General features: G+C 45.3%; 1 protein-coding gene across 1 annotated transcript in view; it reads left to right on the top strand.

Annotated features, from left to right (window-relative positions):
- Window positions 1-14698, top strand: part of GNB5 (G protein subunit beta 5) — a 60625-nt gene that overhangs the window by 26110 nt on the left and 19817 nt on the right. The window contains exons 2-5 of the mRNA XM_016928250.4: window positions 1682-1818; window positions 5853-5894; window positions 8254-8330; window positions 14518-14650. Coding sequence (XP_016783739.2) covers window positions 1682-1818; window positions 5853-5894; window positions 8254-8330; window positions 14518-14650 — 389 coding nt within the window. The remainder of the gene's footprint in view (window positions 1-1681; window positions 1819-5852; window positions 5895-8253; window positions 8331-14517; window positions 14651-14698) is intronic.

Raw genomic sequence — 14698 nt, 5'->3', positions numbered from 1 at the left:
TCATGTTCCCAGGTGGGATGCAGTGACATTAGCTCAGCACCCCATCTCTGTGTCCCTGCCAAATGTGTTTTACCCAAGCTAATCTCAAGGAAGCATTAAACCACATTACAAGAAGCAGCCAAATAACTGGAGGCTAAACATGCAACTGAATGCAATCTATGACCGTGGATTTTCTTTTGCTGTGAAGGTTATTATTTGGACAATAGGCAGTGTCTCAGTAAGTCTGTAGATTAGTGTTGTTTCAGCATTAATTTTCTAGTTTTGATGATTACACTTTGGTTATTTAAGAGAGTTCATTGTTTTTAGGACATACACACCGAAGCATTTTGGGGAGGGAAGGATGGGAGGAAGGATTTCCCAGGAAGGGACGCTGCTGTCATAGGACTCAGACCACAGAGTTGGCCCCTCTCGGCACAGGCTTCCATTTGAAGGGAAATGGGCCACGGCCCCGTCAAGCCTCAGCAGCTCCCTGGGAAGACATGAGGGGCAGCTGCCTTGCCTCTTCCCACCCTGTTCCTCTGTCTGTTTGCGTAGGCTGTTCCCCCCCTGAAAATGCCCTCTTCCCTCCTCACCTACCTGGAGAAAGGCCAGCTGGGAGGTTTCAAGGAAGGAGATGCAGATGGACAGTTCAGAGCCCTGGCTTCTCCTTCTCACATAGCCACCAACAAGAGAGGGAAGTGGAGAGTGGCCATGGGATCCCTGCAGACCTCGGCGTCCTCCCCTGCATGATGAAGGGCCTGGACCAGCTGGTCTTTGTGGCTTTCCAGCCACTTCCTACAGACTTGTCCCTCTCAGACTCATCAGTCTCAGCTTCTCTACAAGCCCCTAGAAAGCCTGCCCTTGGCCTCAGGAAAGAAGCTGTGGTCCCAGCCCTGAGAGATTGACTTTTGGATCTCCTTTCTGGTGTAGGTGATGCTGTGAGTGGATCATGTATTCAGACTTTTAGGACATTGCATTGATTTCTGTGGACACTGGGTTTTTCAGTAAACTCACAGTTGTACAGTTTGCAGACAACTTGCTTGGCAGTTTGCTGGTTCATTCTTTCCTGCGCCTGTGTATGAGGTACCTGCCATGTCCAGGCCAGTGCTAGGCACACAGAGGGTCAGCTAGACACGGCAAGCTCTAGAGCTGCAGGGTGTACCTTATAGTCCTGTTGGAACAGTTTTGTAAAGTCAGTTTTCCTTGTGATGAGAGAGTGGTAGGCAGGAGAACTGGAAGCCCCAGCCTGGTTCGCTGTTGATTGTATGAACTTGTCTTAGCCAGATAACCTCTCTGAGTCTCAGTTTCCCCATCTGCTAAATGGGCATAGCAGTCTCACTCTCCTGCCCGTCCTGCCCTCCTCTTAGAGCTGTGGCCCTTAAAGGGAATAATTTTATGTAGTGCTTTATGAATATGAGGTGGTCTTGTTAATCCCTCAACATGCATAGATAAAACTGCTTTGAAAAATGTAGGGTCTTAAACAAAGAGGGAATGGCAGTATTGTCTCTACCCTCTACTGATCTTAAAAGAAGGAGTGCTGCTAGGATGCAATGGTAAGGAATCAGAGAATCGAGCTGTGGCTTGTTATGGAGGAAGCCCATGGGGCTGCCTCCCTCTGCGGAACATATGTCTGTGCTGTGCCAGCCCAAAGCCCAGAACCTGGTCCTTAGCAAGGGGACTGACTATGGCCTTGTCCTTCCAGTGCACCAGGTGGCGGAGCGGGTGGAGGCCCTGGGGCAGTTTGTCATGAAGACCAGAAGGACCCTCAAAGGCCATGGGAACAAAGTCCTGTGCATGGACTGGTGCAAAGATAAGAGGAGGATCGTGAGCTCGTCACAGGTATGTCACACCTGCTGCATAACAGGTGAGCGGGTTTTGGATTTTATAGCTAAGGGGGAGGAGAGCTGTCCCTTTCCAAAAGCCCTTTTCTGATCTTTGTGACTTTGCTCATTCTCCAAAGGATGTGATTTAGCATAAAGAACTCTCTTACATATTATAGAACTTCACTAATTTGGGTAGATTTAAAGTTGGTAATAGTTGAAACAGTGTAGACTATATGTAACCAATATGATGAACCATTGAAAATAATTTCAAAGTCTTATTTGTAAATGAAACCAGTTTTTAAATAGTTTCTTTTTTTTCCAGATTGAGGGCGTAAGATTCTATCAATGACTTTCTTTCAGTTTAAGGAGCTTAGCAATTCTTATGTCGTAAAGAACAATGTTAAGATACAGATCTTGTAAAATACAATTTTAAAAATCATATCATTTACAGTTTATTTTATATATTATTTACTAGTTATCTATTCCTCCAAAAAATTACCCCCAAATTTAGCAGCTTAATTATCTCACATGGTTTCTGAGAGTCAGGCATCTGGGAGTGGCTCCATTGGGTGGTTCGGGCTCAGGTGGTTTGTGAGGTTTTGTGAAGATGTTGGTCGGGGCTGTGGTTGCGGACAGCTGGACTAAGGTGGAGACTCACTTCCAGGCTGCCCTGTTCACATGGCTCTTGGCTGGAGGCCTCAGTTCCTCACCATTGGACCTGCTCACAACATGGTAGCTGGCCTCTCCCAGAGCGAGTGATCCACAAGAAGGAGCAGAGGCAGGGCCATGCCATATTTCATGACCTGGCCTCAGAGGTGACAGTCCATTGCTCCTGTTGTATTCTGTTGGTCACACAGAACAACCCTGATACAAAGAGGAAAGAGACTATAGAAAAGCGTGACTATCAAGAGGCTGGAATGATTTGGGACTCACTTGGAGTCTGGCTCCCACAGCTTAGTACTTTTGATGTCTATTTTTATGTAACATGTATTGAACATAAAGCTATAAACTGAAGTCACATGACATATTCTATAGGCTGGTTATGGTGGCTCATGCCTATAATCCCAGCACTTTGGGAGGCCAAGGCGGGAGGATCACTTGAATCCAGGAGTTCGAGACCAAATGGTGAGACCTTGTCTTTATAAAAATAGAAATACAGAATCAGCTGGGCATGGTGGTGCGTGCCTGTAGTGCCAGCTACTTGGGAGGCTGAGGTGGGAGTATCGTTTGGGTGTAGGAGGTCAAGGCTGCGTGAGCTGAGATTATGCCATCGCACTCCAGCCTGGGCAACACAGTGAGACCCTGTCTCAAAAAAAAAAAAAAAAAGAGAGATATTCAGCCGGGCATGGTGGCTCACGCCTGTAATCCCAGCACTTTGGGAGGCCGAGGCGGATGGATCACCTGAGGTCAGGAGTTCAAGACTAACCTGGCCAACATGGTGAAACCTCGTCTCTACTAAAAAATACAAAAATTAGCTGGGCATGGTGGTGGGAGCCTGTAATCCCAGCTACTCGGAAGGCTGAGGCAGGAGAATCGTTTGAACCTAGGAGGCGGAGGTTGCAGTGAGCTGAGACCATGCCACTGCACTCCAGCCTAGGCAACAGAGCGAGACTGTTTTTTTTTTCTCAAAAAAAAAAAGATATTCTATAAATCATATTTTTATGATCAGCATAGGTTTCTCCCAACCCCTGCCTTGTGCTCAGTTTTTCCAAAAGCAGGTTGGTTTGCTTTTTTTTATAACCCTTGTAAAACTGGATATACTCTAGATAAGCCACAAACTGTAACGTCTGTGTCCGTTTTGCGTTTGATAGGACAAATGTTATTACTCTCCTAGATTACCTACAAATCTAGTATGTCACATTGCACTTGCTTTTTTTTTAAGATCAAAATAAATTTATCACTTACGTATTCTACCACATTAAAGAAACAAACAAATAAAAACCTTTTACTCCCACCATCCTGTCACAACCATTATTATTTTTTTCTTTTTCTTTTTTCTTTTCTTGAGATGGGGTCTCACTCTGTTACCCAGGCTGGAGTGCAGCTCACTTCAGCCTTGACCTCCTGGGCTCGAGTGATCCTCCTGCCTCAGCCTCCGAAAGCACTGAGATTATAGATGTGAGCCACCTTGCCCTGCCCATTATTATTATTTTAGAGCACTTCTTTCTAGTCTTTTTCAAGAGCTTATTCTTATAAGGTGCTTATCAGGGTATCCATGTCGCTCTCTAGCCTTTTGACTTCTTAAATCCAGACAAGGTAGGCTTTGTGTTGGGTTTTCTGTCACTCACATACTGCTGTTGGGAGGGAGGACCTTCAGCAGGGCTGGGCACACACTGTCCATCCCTCTTTGCTCCAGAGCAGGAAGAGGTGGATGTGGGTGTGGGGAGGAGGCTGGAAAGCAGGAAGCCTCTGGAACAGACTTGGACTCATCAACAGCCTTCCTGCTTAGATGCAGGAGAGTAGTCACCCCAGCCATGTGGGATTAAGGCTTGGGGATAGAGGCACATTCTCTCTGGGTACGTAGGCCCCTGCACATAAATCTGTGCTCACCGAGGAGACCACACTTAGTTTAATGAGACCCCAGAGCACACAGTGGGTGGCACACAGTGGGTGGCACACACGGGGACTCCAGAGCACACATGGGGGACAGGCAGGCAGTGAGGTGGAAGAAGCCCCTAACGTGGTTGCTGATGTGGGCAATGCAAGGAACCAGTCCCCAGCCATCAGGGGCTCCAGGTGTGGAGGACCCCACGATACAGGCATGTGGCCCCACTCCAGTTTCTGCGCTAAAGGCTTACTGAATCCACCCCACACACTGTGTGTGGCCGTTTAGGCAGAATTAGACCGGAAGAACCAATGTGCTTTGGAATCTCAGAAGGCCCCCAAACCACCAAATTTGACCTTGCTTCAGGGTCCATCTGCCATGTGTGGCATTAACACAGAAATCTTCCGTCAGCTCATGCAAAGCAAGCAGCTATGTCACTGCAGATCCGATCTTGCTTCTGCCCTTAAGTGACGTTTTCCATCCATATCTCTGCCACCTCATTCACCAAAGTTTGGCCCCAAATGGCTTGAGTGATTAAAAAATCGAGCCTGCCATAGAGGCTGTAGATTTCCAATCCCTGAGGATCCGATCCTCTTCTACTGTCTGCCCAGCAACCTGCATGCCATGGTCTGGGCAGAGGACTGCTTTGCAGGGACCAGGGCTCACATGGATTTACCTCTAATGGGTTTTCATTACAAATAGATGACGCTGTAGTCACAACCCACACCCATGGGAGGCCACAGCTGGGTTACAGTGAAAGTGGCAGCATTCTCTGTGGCAGGGCCAGCTCTGCATTCACCCTGGCAGGGAGTGCTGTTTGCTTACTGATTGGCTGCCCACAGGGGTTCCCACCACGATGGGTGCATATCGCATGTTGTTCTCAGTGTAGGTGTGAAATGTCAGAGCTGGAGCTGTGACATCTGTGAGCACCTGGAGGAATTAGACTGATCTCAGGCCCATACAGCCCCCTCCGCAGCTGTCCCTGGCAGAGAAATGGATAGAGAATGGGGAGGGGGGTTCCTGGATGGTGCCACAGGGACCATGGACTCCAAAGCAAATGGGGGAAAGGACAAAGCAGTGGAGATGTTGTGGGAGAAAAAGATTTATTATTTACCTGTCAGGTAGCTAAAGGTAATGTCAGCTTTATCTTTCCCCTGTATAATTTGTTGACATTTAGGGTATGGCAGGTGACGATAGTGTACCAACAATTTGTGCACGGTTTGTAAATGGTATGAAAGAAGTGTCTGCGTGTTGTTTCCTGTAGTTGTATCTTTCCAAGGAATGTAAGGTTGAGAACTGATCCTTTGGCTCTGCTGGAACATCCAGCCCCTCCCGCACTCACCCCACTTTTTTTCATGGATAGGTTAGGGGGTCTGGATTATCCAGATCCTCATTCTGGCTTTCTACTTCACACTGCCCTGCTGGACACAGCTTTTATGAGGAATTCTCAGCAGTAATCTGTAAGAACTTGACAACCCCTAAACTGTTTGCTCTTCTCCCTCCAGGATGGGAAGGTGATCGTGTGGGATTCCTTCACCACGAACAAGGTGAGGCATTGTTCCCAGCCACGTTATAGACGCTTCAGAATCCCAGCCTACTTAAAGGTGCTCTGGTCCAGCTGCCCGGCCCTGTCCTGATTTCTCTCCATGTATCCCTGCAAGCAGTTGTCTCTACGGATGGAAACCCCAAGAAGGCCCATCCGTGTTTGAACAGCTCAGCCAGACCATTGCAGCATTTATTCCCCTCTCGCCCCAAGAGGACTATTAGAGCCACCATAGGGGCTGCCAATACCAACATGGGAATGGGCAGAGCATGGAAAACTTGCATCCACATGTGCAACTGCATGTACTATTTGTCTTCTGAGTGATAAGAGGCACCAACATTCTCCATTCTCTCTCCCCTCTCTTTGACCAGACTCCATAGCACTGTGGGAATGAACACATGGAGGGTGGGGAAGATGAGGCTGCTGTGGGACTGGGCAGAGCTACCCTGTGATGCAGTCTGATCCCCTTGCAAATCTGGCTTGGTCATGCACAGCTCAACTTAGATTTAAATTTTAGCTCTTAATGAAAGATAAGACCAAAACCTATGTGCAGGTGTGCTGGAACACCTGCATTGCATTGGCATTTACAATAAAGAGTATTGTGTATTAAATAAGAATTCCTATATTTATTTAGAAAGCCTTCCTTTATGCTATGAAAAACATGAGACCTGTCTCTGTCTCTGTCTCATAGTGAACAGCAGCCATATTCTGCATTGTTGAATGTGTTTAATCAGTGTCATGGGAAGCAGCCGGTACATGACCTGGTCAAGTGAGGGGCCAGAACCATTTTGTAGAGTCGAGTCCCTAATGGTCAGTCCCCCGAGGAATAAAAATGACAACAATTTGCACAGGGCTTTGCTATACAGCGCCTAGCTCCTTGGAAGCCTTCGTCTCTCTCAGCACCTTCTGGACTGTGCAGGGGTGTAGTTGCTTCTGTTTACACCTTATCCTGGCATAGAGCACAGACTGATTTCTGGGGAGCCGAGGGTGCCACTTGTGGCCCGTGGCAGGGAATATAGCCATTACTTGTGAGGAAAGGGGCCTGGGATACCCTGTGCTGAGAGTGGCTACCTCAGCTCGTTCTCTGGAGAGCAGTAGATTATTCTTGGCCTCTGAAAGCCTACCAGGCTGCTATCGACAATAGTATTTGGGCAGACAGTATTGGGGCCTGTGTTTCCCCACAAAAACACATATAATTATAACAGAAAAGAAGACCAGCACTTGAATGTACATTGGAAGCATTAAGAACTAAGCGCGCCCATCCCTGGCTGCTGGCTGGCTGAGTCACCCCTATCCTCCTGCATGCAGATATGCAAACAACAGAGCCATGTTTCCAACACATCTGAGCCTGAGGTTTTATTCCCATGGGAGACGTGGACCGTGGTCCTGGTTCTACCACCACCAAGATGTGCAACCGCACGCAGGCCAGCCACGTGTGCCACGGTGGTTTTCATTCTTCCTCTGTGAAGCCAGAAGCCAGGGACTGTTGTGCTTAGTTCTTAATGTTTCCATTTTACCAGTTCTCATTATCCGTGAGCACAACCCAATATCACCCTCCCCTCCCCCGACCCATTCATACCTTCCCTGGGATGGTTTAAGACTCATAGTGGACACAGGCTCTTGCAGATTCACAAGTAAACAAACTTAAAATACAAATATAAAAAGTCATTCCAGAGTGTATTTTGAAAATGGAAATCAGAGTAAATAAGGAAAAGTATATATCTGAAAGGAGATTTGGGCATACCTTTCAAAGAAAAGGGGCCCTGATAGGCAGAGGAACAAAGGGAGTATGACATTAAGGAGGAAGTAAAACATGAAGGGCTTTTTTTTTTTTTTGCTTTTGCTAGTTGAGCTTTTTAACTTTTCGAATATGCGACATCAAGTTGATTATAAGAGTCCCCTCAGAAGTCTTGAGCCCATCTTTACCCCGTACCACTTCCTTTTGAAACTATAATGTAATTCAGTAGGCATCTGGTGATTTTATTTTCTAAAATTTAAACATTAAGATTTTTGTGGCTGGGCACGGGGGCTCACACCCGTAATCCCAGCACTTTGGGAGGCCACGGTGAGCAGATCACTTGAAGTCAGGAGTTCGAGACCAGCCTGGCCAACATGGCGAAACCCCATCTTTACTAAAAATACAAAAATTAGCCGAGCATGGTGGCGCATGCCTGTAATCCCAGTTAGGAAGCTGATATAGGAGAATTGCTTGAACCCCGGAGGCAGATGTTGGAGTGAGCTGAGATTGTGCCACTGCACTCCAGCCTGGGCAACAGAATGAGACTCCATCTCAAAAAAAAAGAAAAAAAAAAAAAAGATTTTTGTGTGGAAGTGCTAGTTGTTCACTCTGTGCTGTGTTTCAGGAGCACGCGGTCACCATGCCCTGCACGTGGGTGATGGCATGTGCTTATGCCCCATCGGGATGTGCCATTGCTTGTGGGTAAGTTGGAGCTACAGCAGCTTTTCAGAGTTTGTGTTAACCATAGAATACTGTTCTCTTGGCAAAAACAAACAAATAAGAACTCACAGTTTTTGTTGTTTAATTGTTTAGCAGTATGCTAAATCCTTCCCTGAACTTGATCAAAGAAGAAACCATAAGCCAGCACAGTGGTGCCTGCTTGTAATCCCAGCCACCTGGGAGGCTGAGGTGGGAGGATCACTTGAGCCCAGGAGTTCAAGTCCACCCTGGCAACATAGCAAGACCCCATCTCTTTAAAAAAAAAAAAAAACCATAAAACTCTCTTTCATAATTATTTTCATTACAAACTGACAGTAGTTACATTTCAAACCTATCTCCTGCTCTCTCAAATGCTTTTGGCAGAACCATAAACGTTGCAAACATTTTGGAAAGCAACTTGGTAATGTCTGTCAGAAGCCTTGAAAAATGGATAGCCTTTGATCTGGTGACTCCACATCCAGGAACTCATTTGAAAGGAATGATCCAAAACATAGAAAAGCCATATGGACAATGACATTAATTGTAGTATTTTTAAAAATGAAGCAAAAAATACCAGGCGTGGTGGCTCTTGCCTGTAATCCCAGTACTTTGGGAGGCAGAGGCAGGAGGATCACTTGAGCCCAGGAGTTCGAGACCAGCCTGGGCAATGTGGTAATAATACCTTGTCTCTACAAAAAAAAAAAAAAAAAAAAAAAAAAATCTAATTAGCTGGGTGTGGCGGTATACAACTGTAGACCCAGCTATTCTGGAAGCTGAGGTGGGAGGACTGCTTGAGCCTGGGAGACTAAGGCTACAGTAAGCTGTGATCATGCCACTGCAGTCCAGCCTGGGTGAGAGTGAGACCCTGTCTCAAAAATAAAATAAAGCAAAAAAGGAAAGGAAAAAGGAACCAACATACCCATCCAAGAAAACTTAAGTGAATTGTGGTACACGAATTGAACGGAATATCATACAGCCATTAAAAAGGAAAATTCTCAATTACACTGTGTGAAAAGGGCATCAAGATTACTAGGAAGAGTGTGCCTTATTCCCTATTCTCCTGGAGCTCAGTTTAACAGGGTTGACAATGAGAACTGAAACCGACATAATTCCCAGTCCCTGTGTTGAACAACTCTGAGACCATTCAAAATATTTCTGCCACAGTATCTCAGCCATGTTTTTAAAAAGAGGCATATTAGGCCGGACAAGTGGTGGCTCACGCCTGTAATCCCAGCACTTTGGGAGGCTGAGACCGGCAGATCACGAGGTCAGGAGATCGAGACCATTCTGGCTAACATGGTGAAACCCCGTCTCTACTAAAAATAAAAAAAAAATTAGCCGGGCACGGTGGCGGGTGCCTGTAGTCCCAGCTACTCGGGAGGCTGAGGCAGGAGAATGGCGTGAACCCAGGAGGCGGAGCTTGCAGTGAGCCGAGATTGCGCCACTGCACTCCAGCCTGGGGGAGAGAGCAAGACTCCATCTCAAAAAAAAAAAAAAAAAAAGTCATATTATAAAGGCTGGGAGGAACTATACCAAATAAAATAGTAGTTCTTTCTGGATGATGGGACTATGGGGATTTTTCTCCTTATAATCAGGAAGAAAGAATTTTATTTTAAAGAGGAAAAGCCCGAGTCCCCAGGCAAATGCTTTGGAGCCCTCTCCAGCCAGTCACACCAACCATCTTCTCCAGTGTCCCTTCCCTTAGGGTGGCTGCTTTGGGGACATAGTCTCACTCTCCTTCCAGTGGCCAAGACCACTTGTCCCTTTGGAGCCCATGTTCACATACATGTATTTCACTCTTTTTATTTTTTGAGATGGAGTCTGGCTCTGTCACCCAGGCTGGAGTGCAGTGGCATGATCTCGGCTCTCTGCAACCTCCGCTCCCTGGGTTCAAGCAATTCTTCTGCCTCAGCCTCCCAAGTAGCTGGGACTACAGGCGTGCACCACCACGTCTGGCTAATTTTTGTATTTTTTTTTTTGCAGAGATGGGGTTTTACCATGTTGGCCAGGGTGGTCTCGAACTCCTGACATCAAGTGATCTGCCTGCCTCAGCCTCCCAAAGTGTTGAGATTGCAGGTGTGAGCCACTGCACCCGGCCCATATTTTTTAATTTTTAAAATAGCTCAAAAGTGGATTGTGTCTCCACTTTATAGATGGATGCCAGTATTTATATAAAATTTATTACCATCTACTTCCTAAAAGGATAAGAGGTGCTATAATAAAAGATATATATGTAAATATATATATATTTGTACTACATGTGTAACACATCTATTAGAGAAAGCAAGCAAGAGAGAAATAGGCCACAATTATAAGGTTGGTGCAAAGGAGTTTAGCCAACTACAGTTAGAAGGCACAGTTCCAAGACTGCCCCTTGCTTCAGATACTGGCTGCAAATTTGAGGGTCCCCACAACCCCAGGAATTCACTAAAACAACTCACCAAACTCATGAAAGTGCTGTACTTACTACCACAGTTTTAGTACAGTGTAAGGGTACAAATTAGAACCAACCAAAGGAGGAGACCCCTGGGGCAGAAGCCAGGAGGCATCCAGACATGGAGCTGCGAGTCATCGTCTCCCTGGTGTGGTCACTGACGGCGTTGTTTCCTCTTGGCCACGGTGTATGGTAATACATGCAGAGTATTGCCAGCTGGGGAAGCTCCTCTGAGCCTTAGGTGTCCAGAGGTTTTATTGGGGGCTTGACCACACACTGCCTGTGTGGTTTACCTTTATAAAGTCTGCAGTCTCTCTAGAAGTTCGGGCAGATACCTTTAGTCTCAAGTTCCTCTGAAGATCAGACCTGATATGATGCATCCAAAAGCCCCCATCATAAATCACATTATTAAACTGGTGGCCAGAGCCCCCAAGCAAACCAAGCCACTCTTACCAGGCAGGACATTCCAGGGGCCCAGAGATCACTTCCAAGTAGCTGAGGGCAAAAGCCAGACCTCTGCTGCAGTGTCAGTTCTTCACTACTCAGTAGGAATCGTAAGTTCTCCACATTTTTTTATATCCTAGGGTAATATGTTTCTAGTTGGACATGAATTTTAGCAGATGCATAGAGCTGGATGTGTTACATAATCTATCAATGTCCAATATTGAAATATTAGATATGCAGTTCTAAATTACAGAAAGAATATATTGGGTAGGCCCTTCTGCAATGTGTAGTGAATATGATAATAGTGAACAATGTCTTCAACAGTAGTTTAGGAAACGATGCTGTGGCTGTTTCTTAATTTTACCCTCACTAAATGGAATGCAGCAGCAGAATTCCCATGGGGGTAGCGGGACGAAAGGAAGAGAGCAGCCTTACCAGGCCCAGATAGATAGCTTTCTGGTGACTTAGCGTGGTGCAGAACAGAATTCAGAGTGGAGGGATGGCTGGCGCCCTGATCTTTGTCATCTCTGTTTCCCCACCCTGGCATGTGGGAGGTGCTAGCACCTTTCCTGGCTGCCTCACTGGCTGTTACGAGGGCCAAACAGAGGAAGTTCAAGGTATGAACATTTGTGAAGGCATTTTTCAAAATATGGCGGTCTAGTGGATGAGAGAGCGTCAAAGACGAAACTAATACTGACTCCTTATCGCAGGTAAAAGTACCATCTCCCCTTCCCAGACCTTTCCCAAAACTGCCAAGAGCAGCTGTGATTCATTTGAGTTTCTAGTGGTAAGTCTGACATAATGTTTCCCAACCATGACTGTGTGACATCCCTGTGACTCTGTTATCTGTAATAGACCCACACTGATGCCACATTCTCTAAAAGTCATTGTAGGTAATAATGGGGATATTTTTTATCCCAATTTACCTGGCTCCTGGGTCTCTCTCTCAGTTGTTTCCAAACTTGAAAGCTAAAACCCAAATGGTATTGCCACAATCCCCTTTCCCCCAAAAATGTGTCAATTGGTTATATATACAAGTATTTCTTATTTAGGAGCCATATCCCCAAGAAGCTTTCATTCAGGTATTGTACACTTACTATGATCTCATGTGTGCAAGGCACTGGGCCAGGTGTCATACTGGAATTCAAAGATGAATACGTAACCAAGATCACAACATTAGTTAGGTACTAAAGCAGAGATTTGACACTGGATGCATCACTCTGCAAAACCTTCCTGCTTCTCATAGCAATGCGAATAACCCTAAGTAATAAGTATCTCAACAGAGAAATTACTCAGGATGGGGAGGATGTATCCCAGCTCAGGGGTCAGGGAGGACCATAGTCCACAGCATGCTTGTCCCTTACCATAGCCTAAGTGCAAATCATTCTCTACACATTCTGTTTTTTTTTCTCTTTTCTTTAGTCAAAGAATCTCACTCTGTTGCCCAGGCTGGAGTGCGGTAGTGTGGTCTCAACTCACTGCAACCTCCACCTCCCAGGTTCAAGCAATTCTCCTGCCTCAGCCTCCCAAGTAGCTGGGATTACAGGCACCTGCCACCTTGCCCAGCTAATTTTTGTATTTTTAGTAGAGACGGGGTTTCTCCATGTTGGCCAGGCTGGTCTTGAACTCCTGACCTCAGGTGATCTGCCTGCCTGGGCCTCCCAAAGTGCTAGGATTACAGATGTGAGCCACCGTGCCCAGCCTCCTCCGCACATTGTATAAACAAGTTTGCCAAAGCTAATTACTGATAAGAAACTACCCAAGAATACACCTGTGTACCTCCCAAGCAGCTGGAAAAGCAGAAGGGACCCTTGGCTTTCCCAGTGCCTCAGAAAAAAGTGACCCCATTTTAAATATTGTTCCCTACAAAAAGAAAGCAGGGCACCTTAGGGTAAGGCTGGGGTTAGGTCTTTGGGAGGAAAAGAATAAAGTGAGGCTAGGATATTTTCTTGTTCTAGAAAGTAAAGGAACGTTCAAGGACCAATAGGGGTCATACATATATTAAAAAAAAAAAAAAACACAGCTGGCTTGAAGAGGCCCCAAATTTGGGGTAATTTGAGCATCAAATGTAGTAATGATAATAATGGATCATGATACAATTAAGAAAAAAAATCAAATTTATGGGTGTACAGTGATACTGGGAAGGAGGATTCTTCATTACAGAAAAACACCAGCTAATAAATATGGAAGACATTATCAAAATAAATCACCCTTTTGCACCCCTAAAGTAATATCTGATTCAAGCAAGGATAATCATGTAAAGCCTTTGTATGAAAGGTGGTTGGAGAAAATGATATTTTTATGGTCTCAAAATATCACACCACAGATTATTACTGATTACAAACAAATTACCTTTACCCTGGAGATATCTAGTGGTCCACCTTAACCAAGTAATCAAAGTTGGCTTTACCAATCTTGGTAGAGACATTACAAGCCTTCTGACATGAAGCAATAAGAAAGAAGTACACAGTAGCACCTTGATACTCTTATTGCCAAAATGTTCTACAGTACTTGAATCTAACCATTAAGAAACCATCTGACAAATCCACCATATGCGACATTCTATAAACAGCCAATCTAAGATTTCCTGTCATGAACAACAAACAGTAGGTAGTGTCTGTTCTAGGTTAAAAGATCTTAAAAAGACATAACAACTGAATGCAATATGTGAGCCTTGGTTGGTCCCTGGATCCTGGCGACAATCAGGGAAGATTGAATACGGCTGGCTTATTAAATGGTGTTATGGAGGTTTTGTTGATTTTCTCAAATGTGATAAGGATGTGGTAGATAGACAGGAGAATGTTCTTATTTTTAGGAGATGTAAATTTGCAAGTGGAAGTGTTTAGAAGGAAAATGTCATATCTGCAGTTTGCAGTCAAATGGTTCAGAATTTGCTCCTGTAGATATGACAAAATGTTAAGTCTGTGAATCTAAGGGAAGGGATCTGGGTGTTCAGTATACTATTTTTTTTTTTTTTTAGTTTTACAGTAGGTTTGAAAATCTTCAAACTGGCCAGGCACAGTGGCTTACACCTGTAATCCTAGCACTTCGGGAGGCCAAAGGAGGATTGCTTGAGGCCACGAGTTCGAGGCCAAGAGTTCAAGACCAACCTGGCCAACAGAGCAAGACCCTGTCTCTATTTAAAAAAAAAAAAAGAAAGAAAAGAAAATCTTCAAAGTAAAAGTTGGAGGAAAGGGTACAATATATGATACTGCTAAAGAGAATATGTTGAAAAGTTCATGTGATTGGAAAAGTAGACACATATTCTGTGACTCTGCATTAATCTTTGGTACTTCTTTCTTTCCATCCTAGTGGTTTGGATAATAAGTGTTCTGTGTACCCCTTGACGTTTGACAAAAATGAAAACATGGCTGCCAAAAAGAAGTCTGTTGCTATGCACACCAACTACCTGTCGGCCTGCAGCTTCACCAACTCTGACATGCAGGTAAATAGGCAGCCCCCGGTGTCAGGTTGACCTGCCAAGGAGCACTAA

The sequence above is a fragment of the Pan troglodytes genome, chromosome 16 (assembly GCF_028858775.2).
Source record: "Pan troglodytes isolate AG18354 chromosome 16, NHGRI_mPanTro3-v2.0_pri, whole genome shotgun sequence".
In the NCBI taxonomy this organism is placed as follows: Eukaryota; Metazoa; Chordata; class Mammalia; order Primates; family Hominidae; genus Pan; species Pan troglodytes.
This window is presented reverse-complemented; position numbering and strand designations above follow the sequence as displayed.